This window comes from Mobula birostris, chromosome 4 (genome assembly GCF_030028105.1).
Source record: "Mobula birostris isolate sMobBir1 chromosome 4, sMobBir1.hap1, whole genome shotgun sequence".
In the NCBI taxonomy this organism is placed as follows: domain Eukaryota; kingdom Metazoa; phylum Chordata; class Chondrichthyes; order Myliobatiformes; family Myliobatidae; genus Mobula; species Mobula birostris.
In genome coordinates, this window is record NC_092373.1 from 154965421 (window position 1) to 154982142 (window position 16722).

Here is a 16722-nt window from a genome sequence, read left to right on the forward strand (position 1 = left end):
GTTAAAATTTACTGGGTGTGCTGGCTGATGATTGATGTTTGTGATTGATTCGGGCGGCGACCGACCCTGTGGGGAGTGTTGAGGCGGGTGCTGGGCTGGATTTCCTCTAGACATACACGAGCCAATATAACGGAATGTTACATACTATTTACCATAAATTGTACATTGCACATTTAGACAGAGACATAACGTAAAGATTTTTACCCATGCGTATGAAGGATGGAAGTAATAAAGTCAATTCAATTCAATAAAAATTAGCAACAGCAGCTGAGCAATGAAACTACAATTAGAGTAAAATATCACACTTGGAGGAGTTTCAAGATGGCGGCGCGGTGAAAAGTCTGCTTTGTTGAGCTCAGCACCGCAACCCTGATAATTTCGCATATAAACCTATCCGTTTCAACCTTTTTTTTAAATGCTCAAGTGTCGGATTTAATGACATGAACATTAATAGAATTTTTCTTGAGCTGCTTTAACACCATGCCATCGAAAGGTACTAAAAAAGTGGCCAAGATGGGCTGCACACAGCGCTCGCCCGGGGCTGAGGAGCGAGCTGCTGCAAGCTATGCTAACACATTGGACCCTGCTTTTCGTCAAGTAATTCAGGAAGTTACGGAGAACATATCCAAAATGATGGACGAGAAGCTGGCTCCACTCTCTCTAACACTTCAAAACCACACACTGGAGCTTAAAAATCTTGATACGAGAACAGCCGAAGCCGAGGGCTGAGTCTCCACGGTAGAAACTGTAGCTGATCAGGCCCAAAGCCGCATCTGGGCGCTAGAAAAGCAAATTCAAAGCCTGTCTAACTATATCGATGATCTTGAGAACAGAGGTAGGAGAAAGAATATACGAATCATCGATCTACCTGAAGGTACAGAAGACAGCCAACCAGCGAAGTTTTTTTGAGGGCTGGCTGGCTTAATTTCCTTGATTTGGAAACCAAGGCTGGACGCATTAAAGTGGAAAGAGCTCACCGTACGCTGGTGCCAAAGCTGGGCCCAGGCCAACGCCCTCGACCTGTTCTTGTGCGGCTCCATAATTTTGGTGGTAGGCAAAGAGTGATGGAGGCTTCGAGGTGCCGCGGGACTGATGCCCAGGCTTTAATATAGGAGGGATCCAGGCTTATGTTTTTTCAAGATTTTTCGGCAGCTGTTATTCAGAAGTGCAAGGAATTCGATCAAGTAAAGAAGCAGCTGAAAGAATCCGGAATCCAGTACTTTATGTTATACCCAGCAGCACTGAAAATCATCTACAACAGGACCACCAAGATACTTGATTCTCCTGGCAAAGCTAAAACTTCTGTGGACACATTGGGCTAAAGAATGTATACAGTATATTGTGTAGCCCTGGTTATGGATGATAACATGCTCTGTGGTCGCTTTATTTCACCTTTTCATTACTCAACGGCAAGATATCTTATAGGATGGGTAACGTGTTTGTTTTGATTGATACAGTTTATTTGCTTAAATTAGCGGTGCTGCTCCAGCCTGAAGGAGTTTAAATATGACAGTAACAAATTGGTGGATTGATAAATTATGCCATTTTCATTTTTGACTAGGTTAAATGCCATATTGGCAGTGGGGCAGAATATAAGGTGCTAGAAGGTTCAGATATCCCCTTTAAGTGTGGGGTAATTCCTCTTGTTCAGCGCTGTTGGCGCTTTGATTTTTTTGTGTTTTTTTTATTTACGGTACTTATTGCTGCTCAGCTGATCTTAAGTCAGGTTTCTTCTCCTCTGGAGTCACATGATTGTTATAAAGGGTTATGACCAGTAATACAATCGGCCCTCCTTATCCATGAGGGATTGGTTCCGGGACCTCTCGCGGATACCAAAAAACACGGATGAATAAGGGACTTTATTCAACCTAGCTCAATGCGGTGGACCTTAGGACCCTAGGACCCAGCAGAACCCGGACCTTTTTTAACTTGTCTCAGTGTGGTGGACATTAGGACCCGGCGGCGGAGCTCTGAATCCGCAGTGTTTCTGTTCACGAAAATAATCACGATCACAATTGAAAATAAAGTGAAAATAATAAAGCGGTCGGAAAGAGGTGAAACGCTATTGGTCATTGGAAAAGCGTTAGGCTACAGTCGGTCAACGATCGGAACAATTTTAAAGGATAAAGTGAGAAAGGCCCTGCCCCGATGAAAGCTACAATTATTACTAAGCAATGCAGTGGCTTAATTATTGGGTTTTGGGATTTTAGGCTTTTGATCCTCCACATCATCCCGGCAGGGATGGAGAGCGTGCTCAGGAGCGATTGGTCACTGGATCGAACTCGGGAATTTCCGAGCCCGGTGCTGAAACATACGTTTCTTAAGTGTTTTATATGCATAGAAAAGTAAAATATATACTATATACTAAAGATAAATGTTTGACTAACTGACGTTAAATAATACCGGATGTACCTGTTCCGACTTACTAAGTAAGAGAACTTACAGTTTTTTTTCGATCCCGATCCACGATAACCTACGCACATCCTCCCATATGCTTTAAATCATCTCTAGATTACTTATAATACCTAATACAATGTAAATGGTATGAAAAATAGTTGTTATACTGCATTGTTTAGGGAATATGACAAAAAAAAAGTCTGTACATGCTCGAACAACAAGTGCTGGAAGAGCACTTCCAGGTTTTCTCGATTCGCGGTTGGTTGAATTCGCGCATGTGGAACTTGCGGATAAGGAGGGCCGACTGTATATTAAAATTGTGCGCTTGGAACATTAAGGGGAGTCATTCAGCGATCAAGAGAAAGAAAATCCTACTAATTCTGAAAAAGGAAAGCGTGGATATAGCCTTATTGCAGGAGACACATTGGTGGTTTCCTTAGATGCAGAAAAGGCCTTTGACCATGTCGAATGGCCATGTCTTTTTTTCACTTTAGAACGATTTGGTTTGGGCAATAATTTTATTAAGTGGGTGAAGCCCTTTGGCTGCGATTCTCACTAATGGTATTAAGTCGGATAATTTTAGTACTCTGAGGGGCAGCCGGTAGGGCTACCTTTTATCACCACTACTTTTCACACTAGTGAGCGATCGATTGGCTGAGGCTATTCAGCGAGACCCCAAAATATCTGCTCCATACATAGGACTAAAGTCATATAAAATTACATTGTATGCGGATGATGTTCTAATTTTCTTATCAAACCCTGCTACATCAGTGCACCACCTTATAAGTGTATCAATTCATTTGGTGCCTTTTCAGGTTATAAAATCAACTTCACTAAATCAGAGGCTATGCCTCTGGGGAATCTGCAGCGTACCTGGCACTCAGCGTGTTTTCCCCTTTAAATGGTCCCAGACAGATTTTGTTTACTTAGGCATATTTTGCACACCTACGTTTGATCTATTGTTCAAAGCAAACCTTACACAGTTATTTGACAAAATCAAACAGGATCTTGAGCAATGGAGCACTCTTCCCATTTCTTGGCTTGGCCAAATATCCTTGCTCAAAGTGAACATTCTTCCTCGTCTGCTCTACCCAATACGAATGATTCCAATCATTTCTACCCAACAAATACTTAAAAAAAAAATAAATGGCTGGTTTCTTTCTTTCATCTGGAACAAAAAAAAAGACCCTGTATTAAAATGTCTAAGTTACAGCTTCCCAGTAGTCTAGGGGGTCTGGATTTTCCAGACATCAAAAAATATCAATCAAGTTCCTTTTTATCTAATGTGATTGACTGGGTTTGCAGGGACCCCTCCTCAATTTGGCTAGACATTGAAGCTTCACAAGCAAAATGCCCTCTTATTAATTTGCTTTTCCTCAATAAGATGAAACTAGTTAAGGAATATTGTCGCAATCCAATAACAATTAATACATTCAGGGCTTGGAGGGCGGTGCGACAAATTGAGGGCAACGCAGCGAAAATATCACCCTTCACTCCAATAACCGGCAGTCCAGATTTTCAGCCTGGCATAATGGATTCTGGATTTAAACTTTGGATTTCTAAGGGTATTTTCCATCTAGGAGATTTGTCTGATGAAGGAACGATGATGTCTTTTAGTCAAATAGTACAGAAATTTAACATACCCAACAAGGATCTTTTTCGTTTCTTTCAGATAAAAGATTATATGCAGAAAAAAATCATCATTGTTAACTGATTTCTATAGTTCTGACATAGAAAAGAGGGTGTTTCGTTCTGAGGGTGAAGTCTCTATTAGTACTTTTCACAGCATCCTGAGGGAATGTTCTTGTGGAGAGGCTGACCTGTGAGTAGAAATTACAGCTGAAACATGAGAAGACATCTGTGATAATGCAAAGAAGATTTCAGTTTGTAATAGAACTAAAGCATTGCAACTCAAGATTCTGCATAGAGCCCATCTGATTCCAGATCTATATTTAAGACAGAGGTATCTCCAATGCATTCTAAATGTAAAGTAAATACTGGAACTTTCACCCACTGTTTTTGGACTTGTCCCAAACTTCAGGCATACTGGAGTGATATTTTGGGTGAAATGGAGAAGATTCTGAAGGTGGAGCTTGAACTGGACCCAGTGTCTTTTCTCTTAGGCTTACCCAGCAGTTGCATTATTAATGCACGTCATAAAAAACTTCTCAACATCCTGACTTTTTGTGCGAGGAAGAACATTTTACTTTGTTGGATATCCGATAAGGCCCCCGGACTTTTTGGTTGGCATAAATTAATCATGGAATACATTCCTTTGGACTTTTTGACATGCATGGTACACTCAAAAACAAAGTGTTTTCATAAAACATGGCAAACTTTTCTGCAGTATATACAGTAGATGTAAACCTATCTGCTATACTAATTAGGGCTTTTGTATAGGATGTTGTGGTGATGTCTATATTTCAATGGAAGTGTTCTGATACTTGATATCTGTGAGGGGAAGAAATGTAAATGTAAGTGTATCTGGAAATTGAAAGTTCTGTTATGCTGAGCAAAAAAAATAATAATTTTTTAAAAATCACATTTAAAGAATAATATTTTCCCAATATATACTACCCCAGCCATGTTTGTGAAATTAAATGAAGCTTCAAATTGTCTAAAAAGCAGACAAGATGCACCAGTCAAAAGAAAGTTTCAGAATGTATAGAGTATGCTCACAAAAATATTGATATGTGACTATGCTCATCCACATAGTGTAGGTGGGCAAACAAAGTGGATAATTCCACAATAATTCTCAAGTCTTTGATTATTTCCTTTCTTAATCATGTAAATATATATGGAGGTTGTTGACATGAAGGAAGATTGCGATTATATGAGCAATAGCTGAGTACATTTCAATCACCAAACTTCTTTGCATAAAGTTCATATTCCACCTCAGTCTGTGCTCTTGCATCACCATCTCTGGCTCTCTGTTTCTGTTCCTCTATTGGTATGTCTTCTTCCTCATTTAGTGGTTCCTCTAAAAAACAAAATTCAAATAGACAAAAAGGAATTCAATAATCTCATTGATCAGCTTTATCCTTCTTTAGTGCAAAGCCTAACACTATGCAACTGTTCTGGCACAGATGAACATTAAAATTATAGGTTAAAAAAGACACACCATATTGCGAAGGAGCTCATTAAGTACTAGATATTTGAACAGTTAAGATAATACATTACATACATGTGATAACATCCTGCCAACTGTGCAAGGCATCTATTACATCAGGATCACTAGAGATGACAACAGTGGATTATCATAGGCCAATAGTGAACAATGAGAACTCACAAGCGGAAATTGCTTTTTTCTCCTGAGTCAGTATGGTGACGATCTTGCTCTATTGAATCACTTGTAACTCTATCAAAGAACAGGGTATTGTAATCAAGAAAATACCTTTCAATTGTGAAAGAATAAGATACGGAAAGGTACGAAACAAAAGAACCTAATGAGAATCTAAAGGGCAAGAAATACAGAAAACAAGAAGCTGCCTGCAAACACAGGGCAAATGTTTAAAGACAGTTATTCAAACTTGGGGGGGGAAATGTTTTAAATTATTTTTGGTGAAGGTTTCTTCTGGTATGCAAAAAACAATCTAGACCCAAGAATTGGAAGTCAGTTTAAAAAACTGCAAATACTACTGTTCTTTGTTTTGAAAACAGGTTGCTAGGTGTGGTTAATATGGAAGATCAAGACAACATATTAATAATATTGAACAATGTATATTTAATTTGTAATTAAACTTCAAAACAGACCAGCACAAGATTGCACCTTTTTGGATAAATAAATAAAACCTGGATTTCTCCTAGGATGTAGATGTTCAAGTGAGGAAAATAATATTTGAAGATAGGGTTGCATGATTCAACAATTCACAAAAAATGGCAGTATAAAATATTCTAAGACAGTCTCTTAAAATAGGGGATGACTCGCTTCCACTCTGGTTTTGTGGCTTACGAGATAATTGACGAGATCAATGTGGAAACCAGAGGCTCTCCTGCAGATGGGACATACTGTGCCTGACTAAGCAGGCAAGTGGCTGGGTAGTTGTGATGTTTTGCATTCTCTCTGTCCCTCATACAAGGCTGCTGTATGGTCATGATACATGAACTTAAGATTCTCAGTACCAGCACTGATATACCTTCTCCACTTTGAACCACCAGATATGCCGGAGAACCAGTGGGAATGTTTTACCAATGAGGCTTTGAATAATTTCTTTCCTTCACCTGGTACTCTCTTCTATGCAGTGAGCTCAGAGCAGTTGATTTCTGTAGAGTCTGGTGGTGGGCATGCAAATGATGTGATCTGCCTGGCTGAGCTAACAAGGGTCTCAATGCTGGGGATATTAGTTTGAGGTATTAGATAAGTGATGCAGTATATGTATATTGAATAAATTAACAATAGTGCAAAAAGCAGAAATAATATATCACTTATCCTTCTATTGAGTTCAGAGAACTTTGAAGACATACAATTGATGGTAACTGGCATCTGCTGGAGATATCCTAGAACTTGTAAGCATACAAGAAGCAGCAATCACTGCTGTATATGAATCGTGAGTTGTGTGTGAGGTCAGAGGTCTTTTGAGTGACCAAAGGTTGTTCTGGCACATTGAAAACAATAGCAAATTTCATCACTGATAACTTACTTTGCTAAGTGACTCCCATGATATGAGAAGTGGTGTGTATTTTCCAAAGTCTTGGCATGAATTGTTACCATAAGAGAACATGGCTGAACGGTGGGTCAGGTTGGTGAAGAGTCTCTAACTTGTAGATGTTGCTTGTACAATCTAGCCTCTTGTAAGCTTCAGTAAATGAGTTGATAACTTGGAACTCTCACTCCAGGCTTACACTATCAAAAGCTTAGTAATTTTATAAATTGGTTTATCATTGTAACATCAAAATCAGGTTTATTATCACCAGCATGTGCTGTAAAGTTTAACTTGGTAGCAGCAGTTCAATGCAAAACATAATATAGAAGAAAATAACAAAATAAAATAATAATAATAATAAATATAGAAACATAGAAAACCTACAGCACAATACAGGCCTTTCGGCCCACAAAGTTGTACCGAACATGTCCTTACCATAGAAATTACTAGGCTTACCTATAGCCCTCGATTTTTCCTAAGCTCCAAGCTTCTTATCCAAAAGTCGCTTAAAAGACCCTATCGTATCCGTCTCCACCACCGTTGCCGGCAGCCCATTCCACGCACTCACCACTCTCAGCGTAAAAAACTTACCCCTGACATCACTCCTGTACCTACTCCCCAGCACCTTAAACCTGTGTCCTCTTGTGGCAATCATTTCAGCCCTGGGAAAAAGCCTCTGACTATGCACATGAACAATGCCTCTCATCATCTTATACACCTCTATCAAGTCACTTCCCGTCCTCCGTCGCTCCAAGGAGAAAAGGCCAATTTCACTCAACCTATTCCTATAAGGCATGCTCCCCAATCCAGGCAACATCCTTGTAAATCTCCTTTGCACTCTTTCTATGGCTTCCACATCCTTCCTGTAGTGAGGTGACCAGAACTGAGCACAGTGCTCCAAGTGGGGTCTGACCAGGTTCCTATATAGCTGCAACATTACCTCTCAGCTCCTAAATTCAATTCCACGATTGATGAAGGCTAATACACCACACGCCTTCTTAACCACAGGGTCAACATGCGCAGCTGCTTTGAGCATCCTATGGACTCGGAACCCAAGATCCCTCTGATCCTCCACATTGCCAAGAGTCTTACCATTAATACTATATTCTGCCATCATATTTGACCTACCAAAATGAACCACCTCACACTTATCTGGGTTGAACTCCATCTGCCACTTCTCAGCCCAGTTTTGCATCCTATCAAAGTCCCGCTGTAACCTCTGACAGCCTTCCACACTATCCACAACATCTTCAACCTTTGTGTCATCAGCAAACTTACTAACCACCCCTCCACTTCCTCATCCAGGTCATTTATAAAAATCACAAACAGTAAAGGTCCCAGAACAGATCCCTGAGGCACTCCACTGGTGATGGACCTCCATGCAGAATATGACCTGTCTACAACCACTCTTTGCCTTCTGTGGGCAAGCCAGTTCTGGATCCACAAAGCAATATCCCCTTGGATCCTATGCCTCCTTACTTCAGAATAAGCCTTGCATGGGGTACCTTATCAAATGCCTTGCTGAAATCTATATACACTACATCTACTACTCTTCCTTCATCAATGTGTTTGGTCACATTCTCAAAAAAATTCAATCAGACTCGTAAGGCACGACCTGCCCTTGACAAAGCCATGCTGACTATTCCTAATCATATTATACCTCTCCAAATGTTCATAAATCCTGCCTCTCAGGATCTTCTCCATCAACTTACCAACCACTGCGGTAAGATTCACTGGTCTATAATTTCCTGGGCTATCTCTACTCCCTTCCTTGAATAAGGGAACAACATCCGCAACCCTCCAATCCTCCGGAACATCTCCCGTCCTCCTTGATGATGCAAAGATCATCACCAGAGACTCATCAATCGCTTCCCACAGTAGCCTGGGGTACATCTCATCCAGTCCCGGCGGCTTATCCAACTTGATGCTTTCCAAAAGCTCCAGCACATCCTCTTTCTTAATATCTACATGCTCAAGTTTTTCAGTCTGCTGCAAGTCATCACTCAATCACCAAGATCCTTTTCCAGTGAATACTGAAGTATTCATTAAGTACCTCTGCTATTTCCTCCAGTTCCATACATACTTTCCCACTGTCACACTTGATAGATCCTATTCTTTCACGTCTTATCCTCTTGCTCGTCACATACTTGTAAAATGCCTTGGGGTTTTCTTTAATCCTGCCCGCCTAGGCCTTCTCATGGCCCCTTCCGGCTCTCCTAATCTCCTTCTTAAATGCCTTCATATTAGCCTTATAATCTTCTAGATCTCAAACGTTACCTAGCTCTCTGAACCTTTTGTAAGCTTTCCTTTTCTTCTTGACTAGATTTATTACAGCCTTTGTACACCACGGTTCCTGTACCCTACCATAACTTCCCTGACTCATTGGAATGTACCTTTGCAGAACTCCACACATATATCCCCTGAACATTTGCCACATTTCTTCCGTGCTTTTCCCTGAAAACATCTGTTTCCAATTTAAGCTTCCAATTTCCTGCCTGATAGCCTCATATTTCCCCTTACTTCAATTAAGTGCTTTTCTAACTTGTCTGTTCCTATCTCTCTCCAATGCTATTGTAAAGGAGATAGAATTATGATCACTATCTCCAAAATGCTCTCCCACTGAGAGATCTGACACCTGACCAGGTTCATTTCCCAATACCAAATCAAGTACAGCCACTCCTCTTGTAGGCTTATCTACATATTGTGTCAAGAAACCTTCTTGAACACACCTAACAAACTCCACCCCATCTAAACTCCTTGCTCCAGGGAGATGCCAATCAATATTTGGGAAATTAAAATCTCCCATCACGACAACTCTGTTATTATTACACCTTTCCAGGATCTGTATCCCTATCTGCTCCTCGATATCCCTGTTACTATTGGGTGGCCTATAAAAAACACCCAGTAAAGTTATTGACCCCTTCCTGTTCCTAACCTCCACCCACAGAGACCCAGTAGACAATCCCTCCATGGCGTTCACCTTTTCTGCAGCCATGACGCTATCTCTGGTCAACAGCGCCACGCCCCCACCTTTTTTGCCTCCCTCCCTGTCCTTTTTGAAACATCTAAAACCCGGCACTTGAAGTAACCATTCCTATCCCTGAGCCATCCAAGTCTCTGTCATGGCCACAAATCACATCTCCAAGTACTGATCCACGCTCTAAGCTCATCCGCTTTGTTCACAACACTCCTCGCGTTAAAATAAACGCATCTCAAACCTTCGGTCTGAGCACGTCCCCTCTCGATCACCTGCCTATCCTCCCTCTCGCACTGTCTACGAGCTTTGTCTATTTGTCTATTTGTGAGCCAACCTCCTCTTCCTCACTGAGGAAGTAAGAAGTGGAGGAGTCCATGGAGAGAAGGCTGGATTCCATGAATTGCGGTACACGTACTACAGCTCAACTGCCGAAGTTCTGAACACTTGCTCACTGCTGTAGGAGACGAGATGCACAATTGAGACCAGAAAGTCTTAAAAAAAAAAGTGATGGAGCAACAACACTGGTCTTATTTGTCCTGATTTTCAACATCATTTGTAAGGGCCATTACTCATATGCCACCTTAAAATTTATGAAGTAGTCCAATCTGTGTGGGCAGCCAAATTTGAGAATACTCCACATTCCCTCACTGTTAATGGGAATCAATATTTAAGTGAGGTCAAAAATTGCTCTCTGTACTCCTAAGAGTTGTAGTATGGTGAAGATTCTGCCCACGCCCCCTTACTTTCAATGGTGAATGTGCATTGAGATGCAGAACCAGGCCTTCAGACAATGGGTTGTGGTCCTGACAATGGCTTTCCCTGGAGCAAACAGTAGAAAGACCCAGCAGTAGTTACCACAATTAATTTGTCTCTTTCCTTGAGGATAATTAGGATTAAAATTAGGATAATTAGGATTGTGGCTTCTCAAAGGTTTACAGGTAAATCCCCTTCTTCATGAATATGGATGAGTGTGGATTCAGGATTTGCATTAAGGAGGCAGCATGGTCCTAAGGTGGCTTTTTGTTGAGTTTGGGCTTTTCGACGTTCAGTTGTCAGGAGCGGTGGCCAAGCTGGACTGGATAAGCTGCCGTAGAATTCCTAGGAGACTCATATCAAAGCAGTATTTGAGGTGTTGAGGTATTTACTACCTGTCCTTGATAATATTTCCTGTATTTGTGGCTCTCAGTGGCGTGGGCCTCGTGTGCTTAACAGCAAAATCAGAATTAGGTTTTAGTATCACTGACATATATTGTGAAATTTGTTATGTTGCAGATGTACAGGGCAATACGTAAACAACTAAATTACAATAAGAAATACTCATAAAATTAAATAAGTAGTGCAAAAAGAGAGCAAAAGTAGTTAGTGTTCATTGACCACTCAGAAATTGGATAGTGGAGGGGAAGAAGCTAAGTCATTGAGCGTGCATCTTTAGGCTCCTGTACCCCATCTTTGATGGTAGTAATGAGAAGAGGGCATGTCCAAAGTGATGAGGGCCTTAAGGATGGATGCTGCTGCCTTCTGAAGATGTCCTCATCGTTGGTGTGGCTACTGCCTACGAGGGAGCCGGCTGAGTTAACAACTCTGCGGCCTTTTCCTGGTCCTGTGCAGTGGCCCCTCCATATCAGCATTGAGGTATTCTCATATATTGTGCTTGTCTCTAAGTTACTGAGCCTCCAGTGATTTTTCTACTCCAAATGTTCTTCAGGTAATCGATTTTCTGCCGGAGAATAGCTTGTTTTCCCTTGAGGAATGAGTGCAATTTCCAATCCAGAAATATCCTGATTATTCTCATCAAACTCATCCTGCTTTTCTTGTAGAGAAGCCAGGAGTTTCCATACAAGTGGTAATCATGACTCAATTGAAGGGCAGCTCAAAAATTACACTCTAACTTGGTGGTTCCTGTCAGACGGTTACTAACAGATTTTTTTTGTGAGGGATCTTCTGAGAAGATCTACCTTTATGGCACACCTGAAAATTGATCAGTTGATCTTCTAGTAACAATATTGCCACTATTGCTGAAGATCTGCAGCCAGGTTAATGGAAGTAACAAAACAGATTAAACACTCATCAATCCAGCAATCACCAAAAAATAACTAGGTAATTAAAAGAGCACTTCAGTTCACTTATGGAATGAACACCAGTCATGGGTTGACTTAGATTTTCAGAAGACATTTGACAAGGTTCCAATCAAAGGTTGTGAGCTCACAGTGTCGGAGAACACAAAGGCATCAACAGAAAATTGGCTAGCCAACAAAAAACTGATTAGGCATAGCTTGGTCTTCTGCTAGTCAATAAAGTGAAGATCCTATTGTTCAAAAAATAAAGTAGAACATTATCTTGGAACTTAATTAATCAAATGGATCATGCAATTTCTCATCACAGTTCTTGGCCCAAAACATCGACTGCTTAGTCCTTTCCATAAATGCTGCTCCTTCAGCATCTCGTATGTGTTTCTTGCAGTATCTAATGGGTTTTAATGTAAAGGATGGTTTACAAGCTCCACATTTGCTAAGATAATCTAAAACTTCATATCCTCCTAATTGCATGAGATACATTTGATTTCAGAGGGTATCTGATTATTTTTAGCTACATAACTTATTGTTAGACAAAAAGCTAAGAATAATCCTATTCCCTTGCATTAATAAAACAATCTGTGTTAGGGAATGACAAGCCAGATAGCTTCAGCATAGCTCTAATGGAAAAGAGATTTTAGTTGACAGAGAATTATTTTTACTGTTGGTGAGTAATGGCATTGGAATCTCACCAGAACCTGAACAGAGAAGTACTGGGAAAGCATGTATGCAGTTGAATGGACTGTGCCATGCCAGGGGTGAACTACTTCTGCAACCAGCTTGTTTTCACTCGAACATTGTAAGCAAACAAAAAAAAATCAAACTGACATAAGAAAGCAGATGCATTTAAAGTGATTTCTGTAAGATGAGCAATGAGAAGACGTAGTTTCAGTGTGAGATGATAGTTTTTAAAAACTTTAATGTAGTTTTCAAAACAATTATCAATACCACAAGAGATCTGGCTAACAATGGAAATCCACAGCAACACACGCAAAATGTCGGAGATCCAAATAAAAACAGATTTAACTCCTGCAGCCCAACAAAAGCAAATGAAAAGGAACAACAAGCCTCATTTGACAAACACTATCATGCAATAAGTCCAAGCATGATTAAGTGGCATTGGTCCATTGGCATTTCACTACAATAATCCACTTGAATATTTAGACAGGCAAAGCAAACATCAACTAAGCTTCATTGCTAACATTTGAGGATGTGATTAGCTCTGGAAGAACATGTTAATGTTTGATTCATTTAAATGATTAAAGGTTTTTTTTCAAATGCCACAGACAAACTTAAAACAAAAACAATCACTGGAGGAGTTTATGTAGTATGAACATGTCAACACTAATACTCTTGCCAACTATTCTCCACCACCACGGGAAAGAAAGCTGCACTGGTGCACACACAAATCTGTAACCATATCAGAGACTTGATGATGGCTGAAACATTGACTGTTTCTTCCTCACCATAGATGCTGCCTGACCTGCTGAGTTCCTCCAGCATTTAGTGTGTGTGGCAACAGTTATCAATGCTGGTTTGGCTTGTTCAAATATCTTTAACTCTACAAAACAGTGCTTTGACCAACTTTAACATTGCTTCTCCTGCCCTTTTCTCATCACCATTCACCCCACTTCCTCAGTTACCCTTAAATCACTTGTTAGGGTGCGTTACTGCATGCCAATTGATGCCAGTGAAGATACACACAAAAAACATCTGACTATTACCTATATAATCTTATTTCCATGACTTTCTATTTATTCTGCTTCAGTTACATTAAGTGCAACTGGAAATTATTAATTAGTGTTGTATAGGGTTGAACACTAAGGAAGGCCTTGGTCTGTGTTTTTGAAACATGCTTCCAACATTCTTTGTTTTAATTGCAAACTGCTATTACTTTTCCCCTTAAAACCTTTAGGAGATTTTGTCAAATGTCTGACAACATAGCATTGTTTAACAGCATTTTCACATTCTTCATCCAAGAAATCCCAAGCATCTTGGATCATTCAAGTCTTGCTTATCTAGAGTTATGTTACAGCGCCTGATGCCCAATTTGAAAGGGGCTGGTTGGGACAGGGATGGGGAAAAATGGAACAGTGCCATCATAGTTGCACCCTTTTAATCACCCAGCTCCGTTGAAGAAGGGTAACATTGATTGGAATCTCCTTTCACAAACGCTGTTTGTGTGTGCGTGGCTCATTTTGAATATCCTGCTGTTTAGCTTGGAATAAAAAAAAATGAACTAATAGTTACGTTTGCAAACCAAGAACTTTAGGTAAATAGGAAACCTACTGCTGTACGAACATTATGTTTTTTTAAAAAGCGTACCACACCTTTCTCCTTACAAGGACTTTCCCGCTTACAAGCAATAAAGATTTGTAAAACCGATTTTTACGGTCACAGAAGCCGTGTCCTTATAGTGTTAGCTTTCTGCATGTTGTATAGAAGAATATGTTCCACTTGTGTTTAGGATAGACTACTAACACGTTTGGAGTCGGCCAACTGTTGAAGCGTTTTAGGTGGACGAGGTGCAAAATACTAACCATTTTCTGCTGCCGCTTCCGTAAGGGTCACAGCCTCTGATCCATCCCGATGCACATCTTCAGCAGCAGCATTCAGCTGTGACTTGCCGTGCTGCGGGACTGTCAGCGGCTCTGGGTCCATCTCCGCAACCACCGCAGAACCTCCACCCGCCGTGCCTGCTGCGGCAGTCTGCCCGACCCTGTCAGACCGACGTATTCCGGACCTCTGATTGGTGCAATCAACGGAGCCCGGCGTTCCGCTGACGTCATTCATCGGTGTCGTCCCCAGGCATAACTTCAGCCAATCGCGCAAAACAGTTCCCGCGAGTGGCGGATATATAAAACATACAGTCCGGAAAATACAAGCAAGCAGCTGGTAATGAAGTAGATGAATGGGAATGTCGGTGGGGACTTTAAATTCCCGTTACAAAGATTCAAGTTATTTGTTTTTTTGTAAAAGGAACATTACACCCAGGGGTGCAGTGCTATTTTTTAGGTGCCGGAGCTGACAAAATGTTTTGCCATTTCCAATGTCCTGGCCATATATATGTCACACTCAATTTGTGTACCTGCTAATTTCATGTACTGGGCAACTTCCTTGCCCCATTCACGTAATGAGCAGGTCGTCGTGGCTATCCCTCAAGGTCGAGGATGTTGTTCTTCGTTCTGAAGAAGTGGCCCACAGAGTGAAGACGCCTATGCGTGTATTTGTTTAACGTGTACTTGATGTTGCACTCCAAGAAGCACACGATACTTCACAAATCAACCAACTGATTCCAATGGCATGGAAACCACGACGATTGGAGCTGATGGATTTGTTGCAGGTAGAAAAATAACAGAAATAAAGTAAATAAGTTTTTTACACTTTTAGCCACCTAAATTGGAACCAAGTAATCAAGTATGAAAAAAAGAACGTCTAATGAACTATTGCTAAAGCTACGAATATTGCTGAATATTAGTATCAAAAGCGGTAGGTTGGCCACTGTACCTCTTGCAGAAATGGTCGAACAGGAAGTGTACCTGCGTGCGTGGATACTCACAATATCCTCAGACGTCGGGTATTACATGGTTGGACCAATACCCTATTTAGTCTTTAAATATGTAAAAAGTTAAAGAAGCTTGAATCTTTACATAAATTATTATTGTATCTATACGAATAAAAATATCGTACTTTGGAAGTGACAAATGTTAACTGGGGAGGTTTGGAAATGCGTTTCGTCTCGTTCATTGCCTCACTAAATTACTCTTTTTCCTATCAACACAAAGAGAAAAAGAACCTCTTTGCAATCAACTATAGTTGGTGGAACTAGGCCAAGGGGTTGATCCGCTATTAATGATTGTTGAAATGACATAAAACTAGCTTATAGCCTAGAAATATTTTTTCCCCATTTGGCTTATATAAAAAAAAACTAAATTTATCCAGGTGTAGAAAAAGATCTTGGATGATTACCTTGACTATTTCATCAAAATCAGGCCGAAGATAAGCGAGCAGTGAATTTTTCTTTCATTATTTTTGACTTTTAACCTTAGGTTTCAATGTTCATTCCTTGCTTAATATAGCTCCTACCTGCAATCCAATGGTACCCCATTGGAAAGAGCAGAAAAATGCTCACACTTGTGTACTGTATTTCCCAGCTTCCTGGGAAAATGGGTCGAGCAAGGAGGAATTTCACAAATACCTAAATAAAAAACAGTCACAGCTCCAGGATTTCACCAAAGACAATCAAATATCCTAATGTTATTACTGGTATTTTCCCTACCAGCCACCATCCCCTCTCCCCAACCCCTGCTTCCGTAAAATTCCCTCTATTTAATATGCGGCCGCTGTTAAATTTCCCATTTGTTTATTTTGACTTTTTTTTACAGGGTGCCAGAGCGGTGATCCAGTGAGCTCCAGCAGCAATGCACCCCTGATTACATCCACAACTGATCTCAAGTTATATGGCAAAGCTTGAACTAGAGCCAATGGTAATGTTTCCAGGTGCTCAGTTGCTTAGTTGGGTGTGATTGGATTACAGGTGGGAGGCCATTTAAACCAATATATATTGCTTTAATCAGATCTGCCTTTGATTATGAATGTATTACCTATGGGTCAGCCTCACCTGCAATCTTAA

The 16722-nt window shown here is 40.6% G+C and overlaps 1 protein-coding gene across 1 annotated transcript in view; it reads right to left on the bottom strand.

Moving 5' to 3' along the window:
- The window catches only part of wfs1b (Wolfram syndrome 1b (wolframin)), a 38582-nt gene extending 23720 nt beyond the window's left edge, over positions 1-14862 (bottom strand). Inside the window, exons 1-2 of the mRNA XM_072256281.1 lie at positions 14630-14862; positions 5292-5377 (exon numbers count right to left, since the gene is read on the bottom strand). Coding sequence (XP_072112382.1) covers positions 5292-5377; positions 14630-14750 — 207 coding nt within the window. The 5' untranslated portion in view covers positions 14751-14862. The remainder of the gene's footprint in view (positions 1-5291; positions 5378-14629) is intronic.
- Between the last annotated feature and the right edge of the window lie 1860 nt (positions 14863-16722).